The following is a 21906-nucleotide window of genomic DNA, read 5'->3' as shown; positions in this document are numbered from 1 at the left end:
ATGTGAGGGTCAAAAGTATACATACAGCAATGTTAATATTTGCTTACATGTCCCTTGGCAAGTTGACCTGCAATAAGGCAAGACCACAGAACTTTCCTCCAGAAGGTTTTATCTTTGGCTACCAAAAGCGCCTTATTGCAGGTAAACTTGCCAAGGGACATGTAAGCAAATATTAACATTGCTGTATGTATACTTTTCACCCTCACATTTTCAGTAGAGCCATAATAAAGTCATAAAAGAAGCAAACTTCATGAATGTTTTTTGTGACCAACAAGTATGTGCTCCAACTGTCTGGTCATACCAGACATCTGGTCGTACAAGACATCACAACTGCTATGTCTGGTCATACCAGACATCACAACTGGTATGTCAGAAAAGGTATGTCAGAAAAGGTATGTCACTGGTATGTCAGAAAAGGTATGTCACTGGTTTGTTAGAAAAGGTATGTCAGAAAAGGTTTGTCACTGGTATGTCAGAAAAGGTATGTCAGTGGTATGTCACTGGTATGTCAGAAAAGGTATGTCAGTGGTATGTCACTGGTATGTCAGAAAAGGTATGTCACTGGTATGTCAGAAAAGGTATGTCACTGGTATATTAGAAAAGGTATGTCAGAAAAGGTATGTCACTGGTATGTCAGAAAAGGTATGTCACTGGTATATCAGAAAAGGTATGTCAGAAAAGGTATGTCACTGGTATGTCAGAAAAGGTATGTCACTGGTATGTCAGAAACGGTATGTCAGAAAAGGTATGTCACTGGTTTGTTAGAAAAGGTATGTCAGAAAAGGTTTGTCACTGGTATGTCAGAAAAGGTATGTCAGAAAAGGTATGTCACTGGTATGTCAGAAAAGGTATGTCACTGGTATATCAGAAAAGGTATGTCACTGGTATATCAGAAAAGGTATGTCAGAAAAGGTATGTTACTGGTATGTCAGAAAAGGTATGTCACTGGTATGTCAGAAACGGTATGTCACTGGTATGTCAGAAAAAAGTATGTCACTGGTATGTCAGAAAAGGTATGTCAGAAAAGGTATGTCACTGGTATGTCAGAAAAGGTATGTCACTGGTATGTCAGAAAAGGTATGTCAGAAAAGGTATGTCACTGGTATGTCAGAAAAGGTTTGTCACTGGAATGTCAGAAAAGGCATGTCACTGGTATGTCAGAAAAGGTATGTCAGAAAAGGTATGTCACTGGTATGTTAGAAAAGGTATGTCACTGGTATGCCAGATAAGGTATGTCACTGGTATGTCAGAAAAGGTATGTCAGAAAAGGTATGTCACTTTCATATAACTGGTATGTCAGAAAAGGTATGTCACTGGTATGTCAGAAAAGGTATGTCACTGGTATGTCAGATAAGGTATGTCACTGGTATGTCAGATAAGGTATGTCACTGGTATGTCAGAAAAGGTATGTCACTGGTATATCACTGGTATGTCAGAAAAGGTATGTCACTGGTATTTCAGAAAAGGTATGTCACTGGTATGTCAGAAAAGGTATGTCACTGGTATGTCACTGGTATGTCAGTTGACAGGTATGTCAACTTTTGACCACGACTGTAAGGTTTTGAGTGATTGTTTACGTGAGACGCTGTTTTGTTTGCAACCGGACGTGATGTCACGTGCAACAAAGGTATGCAACTATGGCAGCGTCTGATTTCATGTGAACCGACACCCGGTAATACCGCCAGGACTCCGTCTTTGCGTATGTAAAAACCTCCCGGATTGATTTGTCGTCATGGCAACGCAGTCAAATTGGGGTCATTGTCTCAGCTTTTGAAGAAGTGAAATGTGAGCGCTGCGTTGATGTTGGAGAGGAGATTACCAGGAGGATGAGGAGCAGCCAGCGGGGTGTGCAGGGATTACGTCTGAGTGGGTGAGAGCCTGCACAGTGTTTGAGGAGTAGGGAGAAGGAAGAGTGTTTGAGTGTTTGAGGAGTAGGGGGAGTGTTTGAGTGTTTGAGGAGAAACCCTCCATGCTGTTCACTTGTCAGACCTCCCAAGGCAGCGATGATGGCCGCTCTGCCACACTTGAAGTGTCAGACAAGTGCAATTGTTGGACTTCCTTCTTCCTTCTACCTTCTCACACCAGGAAACATCAAGACAAGTGCAATTGTGGTCTGCCACATCATTTATTGTGGCACTGCACATTTTCAACATGGCCCGGCACGTGACTTGCAGAGTCATTTAAAGTAGCCCACCTTGTCATTTAATGTGGCCCCCCGCATCATTCAATGTGGTCCGTCACCTCAATAAATGTGGCCTGCCATGTAAAGTCAACGTGGTCTACCAGATCATTTAAAGTGTCCCGCCCACGTCATTTAATTTGGCCCACTACGTCATTTTAAGTGGCCCGCCACGTCATTCACTTTGGCCCACTACGTCATTTGAAGTGGCCCACTACATCATTTAAGCTGGCCCGCCACATCATTTAAAGTGGTCCGTCACGTCATTCAAAGTGGCCCACTACGTCATTTTAAGTGGCCCACCACGTCATTTAAAGTGGTCAGTCACATCATTTAAAATGGCCCACTACTTCATTTAATGTGGCCCACCACATCATTTAAAGTGGTCCGTCACGTCATTCAAATTGGCCACTACGTCATTTTAAGTGGCCCACCACGTCATTTAAAGTGGTCCACTACTTCATTTAATGTGGCCCACCACGTCATTTAAAGTGGCCCGCCACGTCATTTAAAGTGGTCCGTCACCTCATTCAAATTGGCCCACTACGTCATTTGAAGTGGCCCACTACATCATTTAAAGTGTCCCGCCCACGTCATTTAAGTTGGCCCACTACGTCATTTTAAGTGGCCCGCCACGTCATTTAAAGTGGTCCGTCACGTCATTCAAAGTGGCCCACTACGTCATTTTAAGTGGCCCACCACATCATTTAAAGTGGTCAGTCACATCATTTAAAGTGGCCCACTACTTCATTTAATTTGGCCCACCACGTCATTTAAAGTGGTCCACTACTTCATTTAATGTGGCCCACCACGTCATTTAAAGTGGTCCGTCACGTCATTCAAATTGACCACTACGTCATTTTAAGTGGCCCACCACGTCATTTAAATTGGTCCGTCACGTCATTTAATGTGGCCCACTACTTCATTTAATGTGGCCTACTACGTCATTTAAAGTGGTCCGTCACGTCATTTAATCTGGCCCACTACGTCATTTAATGTGGCCCACCATGTCATTTAAAGTGGTCCGTCACGTCATTCAATGTGTCCCGCCCACGTCATTTAAGTTGGCCCACTACGTCATTTTAAGTGGCCCGCCACGTCATTTAAAGTGGTCCGTCACGTCATTCAAAATGGCCCACTACGTCATTTGAAGTGGCCCACTACAATCCAATCCAATCCAATCCACTTTATTTATATAGCACATTTAAACAACAAAATGTTTCCATCATTTAAGGTGGCCCGCCACATCATTTAAAGTGGTCCGTCACGTCATTCAAATTGGCGCACTACGTCATTTTAAGTGGCCCACCACGTCATTTAAAGTGGTCCAGTACTTCACTTAATGTGGCCCACCACGTCATTTAAAGTGGTCCGTCACGTCATTCAAATTGACCACTACGTCATTTTAAGTGGTCCGTCACGTCATTCAAATTGGCCACTACGTCATTTTAAGTGGCCCACCACATCATTTAAAGTGGTCCGTCACATCATTCAATGTGTCCCGCCCACGTCATTTAAGTTGGCCCACTACGTCATTTTAAGTGGCCCGCCACGTCATTTAAAGTGGTCCGTCACGTCATTTAAATTGGCCCACTACCTCATTTAATGTGGCCCACTACGTCATTTAAAGTGGTCCGTCACGTCATTTAAACTGGCCCACTACGTCATTTAATGTGGCCCACCACGTCATTTAAAGTGGTCAGTCACATCATTCAATGTGGTCCATTATGTAATTCCAAGTGGCCCGTCACGTCATTTAAATATGGTCTGCTTACGTCATTTAAAGTGGTTCATCACCTTATTAAAACTGGCCTGTAATGTCATTTAAGGTGGTCCGCCACTTCATTTATTGTGGTCTGCCACGTCATTAAATGTGGTCCATCATGTAATTCCATGTGGCCCGCCACATCATTTAAGGTGGTCCGTCACGTCATTAAATGTGGCCCGCCTTGTCATTTAAAATGACCCATTTACGTCATTTAAAGTGGTTCATCCCCTTATTAAATGTGGCCTGTAACGTCATTTAAGGTGGTCTGCCACATAATTCAATTTGGTCTGCCACTTAATTTAATGTGGCCTGCCAACTCATTTAATTTGGCCCGCCGACTCATTTAAAGTGAACCGCCACGTCATTTAAATTGACCCACTACGTCATCTAAAGTGGCCCGCCACGTCATTTAAGGTGGTCCGTCACGTCATTAAATGTGGTCTGCCACATCATTAAAGTTGGCCCGCCATGTCATTTAAGTTGGTCCGTCACGTCATTTAAGGTGGTCCGTCACGTCATTAAATGTGGCCCACCTACGTCATTTAAAGTGGTTCATCACCTTATTAAATCTGGCCTGTAACGTCATTTGAGGTGGTCCGCCACATAATTCAACTTCATTATTGTGGCCTGCCAACTCATTTAATTTGTCCCGCCGACTCATTTAAAGTGGCCTGCCACGTCATTTAATTTGACCCACTACGTCATCTAAAGTGGCCCGTCACGTCATTTAAGGTGGTCCGTCACGTCATTAAATGTGGTCTGCCACATCATTAAAGTTGGCCCGCCACGTCAATTAAGTTGGCCCGCCATATCATTTAAGTTGGCCCGCCACGTCATTTAAGGTGGTCCGTCACGTCATTAAATGTGACCCGCCTTGTCATTTAATTTGGCCCACTTACGTCATTTAAAGTGGTTCATCCCCTTATTAAATGTGGCCTGTAACGTCATTTAAGGTGGTCCGCCACATAATTCAATGTAGTCTGTCAACCCATTTAAAGTGGCCTGACAACTCATTTAATTTGGCCCGCCTACTCATTTAAATTGGCCCGCCACGTCATTTAAATTGACCCACTACGTCATCTAAAGTGGCCCGCCACGTCATTTAAGGTGGTCCGTTACGTCATTAAATGTGGTCTGCCACATCATTAAAGTTGGCCCGCCACGTCATTTAAGTTGGCCCGCCATTTCATTTAAGTTGGCCCGCCACGTCATTTAAGGTGGTCCGTCACGTCATTAAATGTGGCCCACCTATGTCATTTAAAGTGGCCCGCTTACGTCATTTAAAGTAGTTCATCACCTTATTAAATCTGGCCTGTAACCTCATTTGAGGTGGTCCGCCACTTAATTCAATGTGGTCTGCCAATTCATTATGTGGCCTGCCAACTCATTTAATTTGTCCCGCCGACTCATTTAAAGTGGCCTGCCACATCATTTAACGGGGCCTGCCACATCATTTAAAGTGACCCACCACGTCATTTAAAATGGTCCGTCACGTCATTTAAATTGGACCACCACATCATTTAATGTGGCCCACCACGTCATTTAAAGTTGTCTGCCACATCATTAAATGTGGTCCATTATGTAATTCCAAGTGGCCCGCCACGTCATTTAAATTGACCCACTACGTCATCTAAAGTGGCCCGCCACGTCATTTAAGGTGGTCCGTTACGTCATTAAATGTGGTCTGCCACATCATTAAAGTTGGCCCGCCACGTCATTTAAGTTGGCCCGCCATTTCATTTAAGTTGGCCCGCCACGTCATTTAAGGTGGTCCGTCACGTCATTAAATGTGGCCCACCTATGTCATTTAAAGTGGCCCGCTTACGTCATTTAAAGTAGTTCATCACCTTATTAAATCTGGCCTGTAACCTCATTTGAGGTGGTCCGCCACTTAATTCAATGTGGTCTGCCAATTCATTATGTGGCCTGCCAACTCATTTAATTTGTCCCGCCGACTCATTTAAACTGGCCTGCCACATCATTTAACGGGGCCTGCCACATCATTTAAAGTGACCCACCACGTCATTTAAAATGGTCCGTCACGTCATTTAAATTGGACCACCACATCATTTAAAGTGGCCCACCACGTCATTTAAAGTTGTCTGCCACATCATTAAATGTGGTCCATTATGTAATTCCAAGTGGCCCGTCACGTCATTTAAATATGGTCTGCTTACGTCATTTAAAGTGGTTCATCACCTTATAAAACGTGGCCTGTAATGTCATTTAAGGTGGTCCGCCACATAATTCAATCTGGCCTGTAATGTCATTTAAGGTGGTCCACCACATAATTCAATGTGGTCTGCCACTTCATTTATTGTGGTCTGCCACATCATTAAATGTGGTCCATCATGTAATTCCAAGTGGCCCGCCACGTCACTTAAGTTGGCCCGCCACGTCATTTAAGGTGGTCCGTCACGTCATTAAATGTGACCCGCCTTGTCATTTAATTTGGCCCACTTACCTCATTTAAAATGGTTCATCCCCTTATTAAATGTGGCCTGTAACGTCATTTAAGGTGGTCCGCCACATAATTCAATGTGGTCTGCCACTTCATTTAAGGTGGCCTGCCAACTCATTTAATTTGGCCCGCCGACTCATTTAAAGTGGCCCGCCACGTCATTTAAATTGACCCACTACGTCATTTATTTGGCCCGCCACGTAATTTAAAGTGGTCCGTCACGTCATTAAATGTGGTCTGCCACATCATTAAAGTTGGCCCGCCACGTCATTTAAGTTGGCCCGTCACGTCATTTAAGTTGGCCCGTCACGTCATTTAAGGTGGTCCGTCACGTCATTAAATGTGGCCCACCTATGTCATTTAAAGTGACCCGCTTTCGTCATTTAAAGTGGTTCATCGCCTTATTAATCTGGCCTGTAACGTCATTTGAGGTGGTCCGCCACATAATTCAATGTGGTCTGCCACTTCATTATTGTGGCCTGCCAACTCATTTAATTTGTCCCCCCGACTCATTTAAAGTGGCCCGCCACGTCATTTAAATTGACCCACTACGTCATTTATTTGGCCCGCCACGTAATTTAAAGTGGTCCGTCACGTCATTAAATGTGGTCTGCCACATCATTAAAGTTGGCCCGCCACGTCATTTAAGTTGGCCCGCCACGTCATTTAAGGTGGTCCGCCACGTCATTTAAGTTGGCCCGCCACGTCATTTAAGTTGGCCCGCCACGTCATTTAAGTTGGCCCGCCACGTCATTTAAGGTGGTCCGTCACGTCATTAAATGTGGCCCACCTATGTCATTTAAAGTGGCCCGCTTACGTCATTTAAAGTGGTTCATCACCTTATTAAATGTGGCCTGTAACGTCATTTGAGGTGGTCCGCCACATAATTCAATGTGGTCTGCCACCTCATTATTGTGGCCTGCCAACTCATTTAATTTGTCCCGCCGACTCATTTAAGGTGGCCTGCCACATCATTTAATGGGGCCTGACACATCATTTAATGTGGCCTGACACATCATTTAAAGTGGTCCGTCACGTCATTTAAAATGGCCCACTGCGTCATTTAAAGTGAACCACTACGTCATTTAAAGTGGTCCGCCACGTCATTTAAAAGTGGCCCGCCACATCATTTAAATTGGCCCACCACGTCATTTAAAGTGGTCCGTCACGTCATTTAAATTGGCTCACTACGTCATTTAAGTTGGCCCACCACGTCATTTAAAGTGGTCCGTCACGTCATTCAATGTGGTCCATTATGTAATTCCAAGTGGCCCGTCACGTCATTAAAAGGGGCCCGCCTATGTCATTTAAATATGGTCTGCTTACGTCATTTAAAGTGGTTCATCACCTTATTAAATGTGGCCTGTAACGTCATTTAAGGTGGTCCGCCACATAATTCAATGTGGTCTGCCACTTCATTTATTGTGGTCTGCCACATCATTAAATGTGGTCCATCATGTAATTCCATGTGGCCCGCCACATCATTTAAGTTGGCCCGCCACGTCATTTAAAGTGGTCCGTCATGTCATTAAATGACGTAAGTGGTCCACTACGTCATTTGAACTGGCCCACTACGTCATTTAATGTGGCTCGCCACGTCATTTAAAGTGGTCCGTCACGTCATTCAAATTGGCCCACTACGTCATTTAAAGTGGCCCACCACGTCATTTAAAGTGGTCCGTCACGTCATTTAATCTGGCCCACTACTTCATTTAATTTGGCCCACTACGTCATTTAAAGTGGTCCGTCACGTCATTTAATCTGGCCCACTACGTCATTTAAAGTGGCCCACCACATCATTTAAAGTGGTCCATAACGCCATTCAATGTGGTCTGCCACATCATTCAACGTGGTCCATTATGTAATTCCAAGTGGCCCGTCACGTCATTTAAATATGGTCTGCTTACGTCATTTAAAGTGGTTCATCACCTTATTAAATGTGGCCTGTAACGTCATTTAAGGTGGTCCGTCATGTCATTAAATGGGCCCACCTATGTCATTTAAATTGGCCCGCTTACGTCATTTAAAGTGGTTCATCACCTTATTAAACTTTGCCTGTAACGTCATTTGATGTGGTCCGCCACATAATTCAATGTGGTCTGCCACTTCATTATTGTGGTCTGCCACTTCATTTAACGGGGCCTGCCACATCATTTAAATTGGCCCACTACGTCATTTAAAGTGGCCCGCCACGTAATTTAAAGTGGTCCGCCACAACATTCAATGTGGTCTGCCACATCATTAAATGTGGTCCATCATGTAATTCCAAGTGGCCCGCCACATCATTTAAGTTGGCCCGCCACGTCATTTAAGTTGGCCCGCTACGTCATTTAAAGTGGTTCATCACCTTATTAAACTTGGCCTGTAACGTCATTTGATGTGGTCCGCCACATAATTCAATGTGGTCTGCCACTTCATTATTGTGGTCTGCCACTTCATTATTGTGGCCTGCCAACTCATTTAATTTGTCCCCCCGACTCATTTAAAGTGGCCTGCCACATGATTTAACGGGGCCTGCCACATAATTTAAAATGACCTGCCACATCATTTAATTTGGCCCGCCACGTAATTTAAAGTGGTCCGCCACAACATTCAATGTGGTCTGCCACTTCATTAAATGTGGTGCATCATGTAATTCCAAGTGGCCCGCCACATCATTTAAGTTGGTCCGCCACATCATTAAATCTGGCCCACCTATGTCATTTAAAGTGGCCCGCTTACGTCATTTAAAGTGGTTCATCACCTTATTAAAATTGGCCTGTAACGTCATTTGAGGTGGTCCGCCACATAATTCAATGTGGTCTGCCACTTCATTATTGTGGTCTGCCACTTCATTATTGTGGCCTGCCAACTCATTTAATTTGTCCCCCCGACTCATTTAAAGTAGCCTGCCACATCATTTAACGGGGCCTGACACATCATTTAAAATGGCCTGCCACATCATTTAAAGTGGCCCACTACGTCATTTAAAGTGGCCCGCCACATAATTTAAAGTGGTCCGCCACAACATTCAATGTGGTCCATCATGTAATTCCAAGTGGCCCGCCACATCATTTAAGTTGGTCCGCCACATCATTAAATCTGGCCCGCCTATGTCATTTAAGTTGGCCCGCTTACGTCATTTAAAGTGGTTCATCACCTTATTAAATGTGGCCTGTAACGTCATTTAAGGTAGTCCGCCACATAATTCAATGTGGTCTGCCACATCATTTAATGTGGCCCGCCGACTCATTTAAAGTGGCCTGCCACATCATTTAATGTGTTTGGCTACATCATTTAAAGTGCTTTGTCACGTCATTAAAGGTGGCCTGCCACAACATTAAACGTGGTCCATCTTGTCATTGAACGTAATCCGCCACGTATAAGGTGGTATGCCACATCATTTAAGGTGGCCCACCACATCTTTTAAATCAGCCAACCGTATCATTCAATGTGGTCTGCCACATCATTTAATATTATGGTCTGTCACGTCATTTCAAGTAGCCCGCCATGTAATTCAATGTGTTCTGCCACATGAATAAATGTAGCCCTTTGAGGGCAGCCATAATTGCGAAGTGGCCTGACTGAAAAAGCAGTGGCGTGCTCGAGGACGTTGCACATATTGCGATACCAACATGATATCTCTGTGTTTCAGCGTCATGCGGCAGCTGTTACTCCTTCGCCTCCATGGGAATGTTGGAGGCTCGCATCCGCATCCAAACCAACAACACCCACACGCCCATCCTCAGCCCCCAGCAGGTGGTCTCCTGCTCCGAGTATTCTCAAGGTAATTATTCTGCTGCGTGTCCCGAATCCGATATTGATATCGGCCTGATATCGGCAGAAAAGCGGATGATATCGTCCCGCATGTACAAAGTGCCATGCAAGCAGTGCTTGTGCGTGTTTACTTGGGCAAAGCTGGACAGCCTAAATGATGTCAGTGCAGTGTCGATACAGTTAGTGAGTGTGCCACACGATCACTAAAGCATCATGTAGTCATCACTAGTAAACACAGTTGTGTTCAATCAATACAGTTAGTGAGTGTGCCACACGATCACTAAAGCATCATGTAGTCATCACTAGTAAACACAGTTGTGTTCAATTGATACAGTTAGTGAGTGTTCCACACGATCACTAAAGCATCATGTAGTCATCACTAGTAAACACAGGTGTGTTCAATCGATACAGCTAGTGAGTGTGCCACACGATCACTAAAGCATCATGTAGTCATCACTAGTAAACACAGGTGTGTTCAATTGATACAGCTAGTGAGTGTGCCACACGATCACTAAAGCATCATGTAGTCATCACTAGTAAACATAGTTGTGTTCAATCGATACAGTTAGTGAGTGTGCCACACAATCACTAAAGCATCATGTAGTCATCACTAGTAAACACAGGTGTGTTCAATCGATACAGCTAGTGAGTGTGCCTCACGATCACTAAAGCATCATGTAGTCATCACTAGTAAACACAGTTGTGTTCAATTGATACAGTTAGTGAGTGTGCCACACGATCACTAAAGCATCATGAAGTCATCACTAGTAAACACAGGTGTGTTCAATCGATACAGCTAGTGAGTGTGCCACACACTCCAAAGCATCATGTAGTCATCACTAGTAAACACAGTTGTGTTCAATTGATACAGTTAGTGAGTGTGCCACACGATCACTAAAGCATCATGTAGTCATCACTAGTAAACACAGGTGTGTTCAATCGATACAGCTAGGGAGTGTGCCTCACGATCACTAAAGCATCATGAAGTCATCACTAGTAAACACAGGTGTGTTCAATCGATACAGCTAGTGAGTGTGCCTCACGATCACTAAAGCATCATGTAGTCATCACTAGTAAACACAGTTGTGTTCAATCGATACAGTTAGTGAGTGTGCCTCACGATCACTAAAGCATCATGTAGTCATCACTAGTAAACACAGGTGTGTTCAATCGATACAGCTAGTGAGTGTGCCACACGATCACTAAAGCACCATGTAGTCATCACTAGTAAACACAGGTGTGTTCAATCGATACAGCTAGTGAGTGTGCCACACGATCACTAAAGCATCATGTAGTCATCACTAGTAAACACAGTTGTGTTCAATCGATACAGCTAGTGAGTGTGACACACACTCTAAAGCATAATGTAGTCATCACGAGTAAACACAGTTGTGTTCAATCGATACAGCTAGTGAGTGTGCCACACGATCACTAAAGCATCATGTAGTCATCACTAGTAAACACAGGTGTGTTCAATCGATACAGCTAGTGAGTGTGCCACACGATCACTAAAGCATCATGTAGTCATCACTAGTAAACACAGGTGTGTTCAATCGATACAGCTAGTGATTGTGCCTCACAATCACTAAAGCATCATGTAGTCATCACTAGTAAACACAGGTGTGTTCAATCGATACAGCTAGTGAGTGTGCCACACGATCACTAAAGCATCATGTAGTCATCACTAGTAAACACAGGTGTGTTCAATCGATACAGCTAGTGAGTGTGCCTCACGATCACTAAAGCATCATGTAGTCATCACTAGTAAACACAGTTGTGTTCAATCGATACAGCTAGTGAGTGTGCCTCACGATCACTAAAGCATCATGTAGTCATCACTAGTAAACACAGGTGTGTTCAATCGATACAGCTAGTGAGTGTGCCTCACGATCACTAAAGCATCATGTAGCCATCACTAGTAAACACAGGTGTGTTCAATCGATACAGCTAGTGAGTGTGCCTCACGATCACTAAAGCATCATGTAGTCATCACTAGTAAACACAGTTGTGTTCAATCGATACAGTTAGTGAGTGTGCCTCACGATCACTAAAGCATCATGTAGTCATCACTAGTAAACACAGGTGTGTTCAATCGATACAGCTAGTGAGTGTGCCACACGATCACTAAAGCACCATGTAGTCATCACTAGTAAACACAGGTGTGTTCAATCGATACAGCTAGTGAGTGTGCCACACGATCACTAAAGCATCATGTAGTCATCACTAGTAAACACAGTTGTGTTCAATCGATACAGCTAGTGAGTGTGACACACACTCTAAAGCATAATGTAGTCATCACGAGTAAACACAGTTGTGTTCAATCGATACAGCTAGTGAGTGTGCCACACGATCACTAAAGCATCATGTAGTCATCACTAGTAAACACAGGTGTGTTCAATCGATACAGCTAGTGAGTGTGCCACACGATCACTAAAGCATCATGTAGTCATCACTAGTAAACACAGGTGTGTTCAATCGATACAGCTAGTGATTGTGCCTCACAATCACTAAAGCATCATGTAGTCATCACTAGTAAACACAGGTGTGTTCAATCGATACAGCTAGTGAGTGTGCCACACGATCACTAAAGCATCATGTAGTCATCACTAGTACACAATGTTGTTATTTATCAACATTGACCTTGACAAAAGTCTTCTTCTTCTCTCCTCCTCTTCCCAAGGTTGCGACGGCGGCTTCCCGTACCTGATGGGAAAGTACGTGCAGGACTTCGGTATTGTGGACGAGTCCTGCTTCCCCTACGTGGGCAAGAAGACGCCGTGTGGCGCGCTGCAGAAGTGCGGCCGCACCTACGTGGCGGAGTACAGCTACGTGGGCGGGTTCTATGGCGGATGCAGCGAGGCGGCCATGATGCTGGAACTGGTCCAAAAGGGCCCCATGGCGGTCTCCTTTGAGGTACCGACTAGTTCTCACTCCTACATGTCTTAAATATCGATATTAGTCCGATACGGTATCAGCAGGAATCATACATACTTGTATTATTTAGTAGTGTGGAATGTTAATAACGTATTTATTATTAACTGTCTGGAATGGACTTATGCTGTCTTTAGGTTGAAGTGGTGTGATAATTGTTTTTTTTTTTGCCGACACCTAATGGTCACAGTCATTTATGAAATATATATATATATATATATATATATATATATATATATATTAACATCTTAATTTGAGCCCAGGACGCATTAGGTTGAATGATGCAAACACGTTTGTTACTGGATACCTTCTGATACGCTCCTGCCTTTTTAAAAAGTGAATATTTACTTTTAAAGTGCAACATGAACTCTGATATCAGCAAAAACTAAGTATTGGACAATATGTGCGTGCACGTGAAATGTTTGATACCAGATATGTACGATTCCTGCTGATATCATGTGCGATACAAGCAGTCCTGCAGACTGTTTACTTGTGTGTGCGATAAGTAAACACCTTGCAGGACTGCTTGTATCGCACATGATATCACACACAAGTAAACACGGTGCAGGACTGCTTGTATCGCACATGATATCACACACATGTAACCATACCGCAGGACTGCTTGTATCGCACATGATATCACACACAAGTAAACATTGTGCAGGACTGCTTTTATCGCACATGATATCACACACAAGTTAACACTCTGCAGGACAGTTTGTATTGCACATGATATCACACACAAGTAAAGACACTGCAAGACTGCTTGTATCACACATGATATCACACACATGTAACCATACTGCAGGACTGCTTGTATCGCACATGATAACACACACAAGTAATCACTGTGCAGGACTGCTTGTATCCCACATGATATCACACACAAGTAAACACTGTGCAGGCCTGCTTGTATCGCACATGATATCACACACAAGTTAACACTGTGCAGGCCTGCTTGTATCGCACATGATATCACACACAAGTTAACACGTTGCAGGACAGTTTGTATTGCACATGATATCACACACAAGTATAGACACTGCAAGACTGCTTGTATCGCACATGATATCACACACATGTAACCATACTGCAGGACTGCTTGTATCGCACATGATATCACACACATGTAACCATACTGCAGGACTGCTTGTATCGCACATGATATCACACACAAGTAAACACTGTGCAGGACAGTTTGTATTGCACATGCTATCACACACAAGTAAACACCCCACAGGACTGCTTGTATCGCACATGATATTACACACAAGTAAACGCTGTGCAGGACTGCTTGTATCGCACATGATATCACACACAAGTAAACACTCTGCAGGACTGCTTGTGTCACACATGATATCACACACAAGTAAACAAGTTGCAGGACAGTTTGTATTGCACATGATGTCACACACAAGTATACACACTGCAGGACTGCTTGTATCGCACATGATATCACACACAAGTAAACACGCTGCAGGACATTTTGTATTGCACATGATATCACACACAAGTATAGACACTGCAAGACTGCTTGTATCGCACATGATATCACACACATGTAACCATACTGCAGGACTGCTTGTATCGCACATGATATCACACACAAGTAAACACTGTGCAGGACTGCTTGTATCGCACATGATATCACACACAAGTAAACACGTTGCAGGACAGTTTGTATTGCACATGCTATCACACACAAGTAAACACGCCACAGGACTGCTTGTATCGCACATGATATCACACACAAGTAAACACACTGCAGGACTGCTTGTATCGCACATGATATCACACACAAGTAAACACGCTGCAGGACTGCTTGTATCGCACATGATATCACACACAAGTAAACACTGTGCAGGACTGCTTGTATCGCACATGATGTCACACACAAGTAAACACCCTGCAAGATTGCTTGTGTCACACATGATATCACACACAAGTAAACACTGTGCAGGACTGCTTGTATCACACATGATATCACACACAAGTAAACACATTGCAGGACATTTTGTATTGCACATGATATCACACACAAGTATAGACACTGCAAGACTGCTTGTATCACACATGATATCACACACATGTAACCATACTGCAGGACTGCTTGTATCGCACATGATATCACACACAAGTAAACACTCTGCAGGACTGCTTGTGTCACACATGATATCACACACAAGTAAACACGTTGCAGGACAGTTTGTATTGCACATGATATCACACAAGTATAGACACTGCAAGACTGCTTGTATCGCACATGATATCTCACACACATGTAACCATACTGCAGGACTGCTTGTATCGCACATGATATCACACACAAGTAAACACTGTGCAGGACTGCTTGTATCGCACATGATATCACACACAAGTAAACACTCTGCAGGACTGCTTGTGTCACACATGATATCACACACAAGTAAACACTGTGCAGGACTGCTTGTATCGCACATGATATCACACACAAGTAAACACGTTGCAGGACTGCTTGTATTGCACATGCTATCACACACAAGTAAACACGCCACAGGACTGCTTGTATCGTACAAGATATCACACACAAGTAAACACTGTGCAGGACTGCTTGTATCCCACATGATATCACACACAAGTTAACACGTTGCAGGACAGTTTGTATTGCACATGATATCACACACAAGTATAGACACTGCAAGACTGTTTGTATCGCACATGATATCACACACATGTAACCATACTGCAGGACTGCTTGTATCGCACATGATAACACACACAAGTAATCACTGTGCAGGACTGCTTGTATCCCACATGATATCACACACAAGTAAACACGTTGCAGGACAGTTTGTATTGCACATGCTATCACACACAAGTAAACACGCCACAGGACTGCTTGTATCGCACATGATATCACACACAAGTAAACACACTGCAGGACTGCTTGTATCGCACATGATATCACACACAAGTAAACACGCTGCAGGACTGCTTGTATCGCACATGATATCACACACAAGTAAACACTGTGCAGGCCTGCTTGTATCGCACATGATATCACACACAAGTTAACACGTTGCAGGACAGTTTGTATCGCACATGATATCACACACAAGTATAGACACTGCAAGACTGCTGGTATCACACATGATATCACACACATGTAACCATACTGCAGGACTGCTTGTATCGCACATGATATCACACACAAGTAAACACGTTGCAGGACAGTTTGTATTGCACATGATATCACACACAAGTAAACACGCCACAGGACTGCTTGTATCGTACAAGATATCACACACAAGTAAACACTGTGCAGGCCTGCTTGTATCGCACATGATATCACACACAAGTTAACACATTGCAGGACAGTTTGTATCGCACATGATATCACACACAAGTATAGACACTGCAAGACTGCTTGTATCGCACATGATATCACACACAAGTAAACAATCTGTAGGACTGCTTGTGTCACACATGATATCACACACAAGTAAACACTGTGCAGGACTGCTTGTATCGCACACGATATCACACACAAGTAAACACGTTGCAGGACAGTTTGTATTGCACATGATATCACACACAAGTGAAGACACAGCAAGACTGCTTGTATCGCACATGATATCACACACATGTAACCATACTGCAGGACTGCTTGTATCGCACATGATATCACACACAAGTAAACACTGTGCAGGACTGCTTGTATCGCACATGATATCACACACAAGTAAACACTCTGCAGGACTGCTTGTGTCACACATGATATCACACACAAGTAAACACGTTGCAGGACAGTTTGTATTGCACATGATATCACACACAAGTATACACACTGCAGGACTGCTTGTATCGCACATGATATCACACACAAGTAAACACGCTGCAGGACTACTTGTATCGCACATGATATCACACACAAGTAAACACGCCACATGACTGCTTGTATCGTACAAAATATCACACACAAGTAAACACTGTGGAGGACTGCTTGTATCGCACCTGACATCACACACAAGTAAACACTCTGCAGGACTCCTTGTATCGCACATGATATCACACACAAGTATACACGCTGCAGGACTGCTTGTATCGCACATGATATCACACACAAGTAAACACGCTGCAGGACTACTTGTATCACACATGATATCACACAACAGCAAACACTCTGCAGGACTGCTTGTATCGCACATGATATCACACAACAGCAAACACTCCGCAGGACTGCTTGTATCGCACATGATATCACACAACAGCAAACACTCTGCAGGACTGCTTGTATCGCACTTTTAACATGCAAGCCGATACCACCAGATACTTGTTTTTTTCATGCTGATGCGGGACTGATCTGTGATATTGATATCGGATGGGGACAGCGCTACACATTTCAATCATGTTTCTTACCATCCTGGTTTGACCTGAGACACACTTGATATCACGCCGCTGAGAAACGATACAGGTGTAAACAAAGTCCGTGGTGTGTGCAGGTGTACCCAGACTTCATGCACTACAAGGAGGGCATCTACCACCACACGGGCGTCGACGACCCCTTCAACCCCTTCGAGCTGACCAACCACGCCGTGCTGCTGGTGGGCTACGGCCGCTGTCACATGACCGGCCAGAACTACTGGCTGGTCAAGAACAGCTGGGGCGGCGACTGGGGCGAGCGCGGCTACTTCCGCATCCGCCGGGGGAGCGACGAGTGTTCCATCGAGAGCATCGCAGTCGCCGCCACACCCATCCCAGGACTCTAGTGGACGCACACGCCTTGAAGGTGCCCAGTCAAGTTTTATATTTTTTGTTTTTTATCAGGGGATTAAATAATCGTATTTCCGGATATAAGCCACACCCACTAAATTTTTAGAAGAAAAAAATATGTCTCATTATATTAATCGCATTGTTAAATTAGTTATTTATGTTATCACCTTAATTGTGACAGGGCAGTAAAACGGCTGATCAAACAAAACAGAAGTCATGGTCATGGACCCACTAGGTGACGTTTTGATGGATTTACCAAGGAATTTGTGAAAGTGAAACAATATAAAACTTAAGTTAATAATACCAACACAGACACTCGCAAACGTGTTAGCATATCAGCTAATGCTAACGACGTTAGCTTGATTACGTCACGATGGCACATGCATGAAAACAGTCCTACAGACATCACACATGGGACGCTTTAGTATGTAAGGATTGTTTTAGTTATATTGTAAAACTTACAAATGTCGCTTGGGGTGATGAATGAAGAGTCCATACGAGTAGAAACGCTGTGGACGGCGAGAAGAGGGAACGGAAATTCTACTTCCAGCCACACCCACTAAATTTTAGAAGAAAAAAATATGTCTCATTATATTAACCGCATATATATGCGTTGTTAAATTAATTATGTACACAAAAATATTCTGTAAATGTTTATTTACATACCTTAGTTGTTTCCAAACGGTGTCTGTGACAGGGCAGTAAAACGGCTGATCAAACAAAAACAGAAGTCATGGTCATGGACCCACTAGCTGACGTTTTGATGGATTTACCAAGGAATTTGTGAAAGTGAAACAATACAAAACGTAAGACACTCGTAAACGTGTTAGCATATTAGCTAATGCTAACGACGTTAGCTTGATTACATTACGATGGCACATGCATGAAAACACTCCTTACAGACATCACACATGGGACGCTTTAGTATGTAAGGATTGTTTTAGTTATATTGTAAAACTTACAAATGTCGCTTGGGGTGATGAATGAAGAGTCCATACGAGTAGAAACGCTGTGGACGGCGAGAAGAGGGAACGGAAAATTCTACTTCCAGCCACACCCACTAAATTTTAGAAGAAAAAAATATGTCTCATTATATTAACTAGTTATATAAATTAGTTATGTACACAAAAATATTCTGTAAATGTTTATTTACATACCTTAATTGTGTCCTAACGGTGTCTGTGACAGGGCAGTAAAACGGCTGATCAAACAAAACAGAAGTCATGGTCATGGACCCACTAGGTGACGTTTTGGTGGATTTACCGAGGAATTTGTGAAAGTGAAACAATACAAAACGTAAGACACTCGTAAACGTGTTAGCATATTAGCTAATGCTAACGACGTTAGCTTGATTACATCACGATGGCACATGCACGAAAACACTCCTACAGACATCACACATGGGACGCTTTAGTATGTAAGAATTGTTTTAGTTATATTGTAAAACTTACAAATGTCGCTTGGGGTGATGAATGAAGAGTCCATACGAGTAGAAACGCTGTGGACGGCGAGAAGAGGGAACGGAAAATTCTACTTCCAGCCACACCCACTAAATTTTAGAAGAAAAAAATATGTCTCATTATATTAACTAGTTATATAAATTAGTTATGTACACAAAAATATTCTGTAAATGTTTATTTACATACCTTAATTGTTTCCTAACGGTGTCTGTGACAGGGCAGTAAAACGGCTGATCAAACAAAACAGAAGTCATGGTCATGGACCCACTAGGTGACGTTTTGGTGGATTTACCGAGGAATTTGTGAAAGTGAAACAATACAAAACGTAAGATAAGAATACCAACACAGACACTCGTAAACGTGTTAGCATATTAGCTAATGCTAACGACGTTAGCTTGATTGCTTGACATCACACATGGGACGCTTTAGTATGTAAGGATTGTTTTAGTTATATTGTAAAACTTACAAATGTCGCTTGGAGTGATGAATGAAGAGTCCATACGAGTAGAAACGCTGTGGACGGCTAGAAGAGGGAACGGAACTTCTACTTCCGGTTGAAAGCTCAGTCTAAACAGAAGGGCACAAACTCGTCTAAAAGATGGCGCCATAGCACAAACAACTCTTCAATGTTTTTTTTGTTATATTTTAACTATTTGCATTAAGGCCGTCAGCAAATAAAAATCCACATGTTAGCCGCACCGTTTTATAAGCCGCAGGGTTCAAACGTAGGGAAAAAGTAGTGGCTTATAGTCCGGAATTTACAGTGCACATTTAGAAAAAGGGACAGACTCCATGTATTTTTCCAGAAATGTCAAATGATGTCATTTCCTCACGTATCTGCAGTAATAATCACATTTGTTTGGCATCTGCTGGTCAGAATCTTCATGTTTGTCTCAGGGAAGGACAACACCCGTCCTTAAGTGGCTTCCATGCTATCAATCTCAGCAATAAAGGGATCTCAATAAAACCTACAATTGTTATTTCTTTGGAAATGTCAAAAGAAGCCATGGTTTTCTTCCTCGCACTTCCGCGACACTGCAGTCCTCGTGGCTTCTTCTGACCTTCAAGGCGAACATCTGACCTTCAAAGCGAACATCTGACCTTCAAAGCGAACATCTGACCAGGCTGCGGGCCAAAGTGTCAGCTTGTGACTCCCAGTAGTTCCTTCTTTTCCTGCACTCAGTAGACCAGCATGCATTACAACACGGCTGTGCAAAGTGCGGCCCGCAGCTCCTTCTTTAACACATTGAAAAATACTATGTAAAGAAACAAAAAAGTGAAATTAAAGAAAAAACAGGTGAAATTGAACGATAAATAGATGAAATGTTGACTTTTTTTTAGTTTGAAACATTTTTGAACTGGTGAAACATTTTTTTGAGTTTAAACATGTTTTGGTTATTAAAACATTTTTTGAAGTTTGAAAAAATATTTTGAGTTTGTAAAACATTTTTTTGAGTTTGTGAAAAAAAATGTTGAGTTTGAAACATGTTTCGAGTTTGATTTTTTTTTTTGAAGTTTGAAAAAAAAAATTATACTTTGAAACATTTTTGAGTTTGAAATTTATTTTTTTTAATTTGAAACTTTTTGGAGTTTGAAACAATTTTTTGAGTTGGTGAAACATTTTTAGGTTTAAAACATTTTTTGAGTTTAAAAATGTTTTTAAGTTTGAAGCATTTTTTTGAGTTTGTGAAACATTTTTTTCAAGTTAGAAATATTTTTTGAGTTTGAACCTTTTTTTGAGTTTGTGAAACATTTTTTGAGTTTTTAATTTTTTTTGAGTTACACATTTTTTTTGTGTGTTAAGAAACATTTTTTTGAGTTTGAGAAACTTTTTTTTGAGTTTGAAACATGTTTGCAAAACATTTTTTGAAGTCCGAAACATTTGTTTGAGTTTGTTAAACATTTTTTAAAGTTTGAAAAAATGTTTTGAGTTTTAAACCATTTTTTAAGTTTCAAACATTTTTTTGAGTTTTGAAAAAAAAAATTTAAATTTTGAAATATTTTTTTAAGTTTGAAAAAATGTTTTGAGTTTGAAACAATTTTTTTTTAAGTGTGACATTTTTTTTGAGTTTGAAACCTTTTTTTTGAGTTTGTGAAACATTTTTTTTAGTTTGTGAAACTTTTTTAGTTTAAAAAAATGTTTTTGAGTTTGAAATTTTGTTTTAAGCTTGAAACATTTTTTAGAGTTTGAAACATGTTTTCAAAAAAATTTTGAAGTCTAAAACATTTGTTTGAGTTTGTTAAAAAAAAAATTAAGTTTGAAAAAAAATTTTGAGTTTAAAACATATTTTTTGTGTGTTAAGAAAACAATTTTTGAGTTTGAGGTACATTTTATTGAGTTTGAGGCATTTTTTTAAGTTAGAAAAAAAATTGAGTTTGTGAAATGTTTTTCTGAGTTTTAAATTTTTTTTGGAGTTTTAAATATTTTTTGAAGTTTGAAAAAATGTTTTGAGTTTGAATCATTTTTCCGAGTTTGTGAAAACAAATTGAGTTTGAAACATGTTTTTTTAAGTTTGAAACAATTTTTTGAGTTTAAAACAATTTTTTTTAGTTTGAAACAATTTTTAAAAGTGAAACAATTTTTTGAGTTTGGAACATT

The 21906-nt window shown here is 41.9% G+C and overlaps 1 protein-coding gene across 3 annotated transcripts in view; it reads left to right on the top strand.

Moving 5' to 3' along the window:
- The window catches only part of ctsc (cathepsin C), a 41840-nt gene that overhangs the window by 13980 nt on the left and 5954 nt on the right, over positions 1 to 21906 (top strand). For 2 of the 3 annotated variants that reach the window (XM_061925872.1, XM_061925874.1), the window contains 3 exons: positions 10043 to 10174; positions 12845 to 13077; positions 17577 to 17894. In XM_061925872.1, coding sequence (XP_061781856.1) covers positions 10043 to 10174; positions 12845 to 13077; positions 17577 to 17843 — 632 coding nt within the window. In that variant the 3' untranslated portion in view covers positions 17844 to 17894. Of the gene's footprint in view, positions 1 to 10042; positions 10175 to 12844; positions 13078 to 17576; positions 17895 to 21906 lie in introns of those variants that run through there. The other variant, XM_061925873.1, reaches the window with a different exon arrangement.

Source organism: Nerophis lumbriciformis, linkage group LG30 (assembly GCF_033978685.3).
Source record: "Nerophis lumbriciformis linkage group LG30, RoL_Nlum_v2.1, whole genome shotgun sequence".
NCBI classification, from domain to species: Eukaryota; Metazoa; Chordata; class Actinopteri; order Syngnathiformes; family Syngnathidae; genus Nerophis; species Nerophis lumbriciformis.
This window is presented reverse-complemented; position numbering and strand designations above follow the sequence as displayed.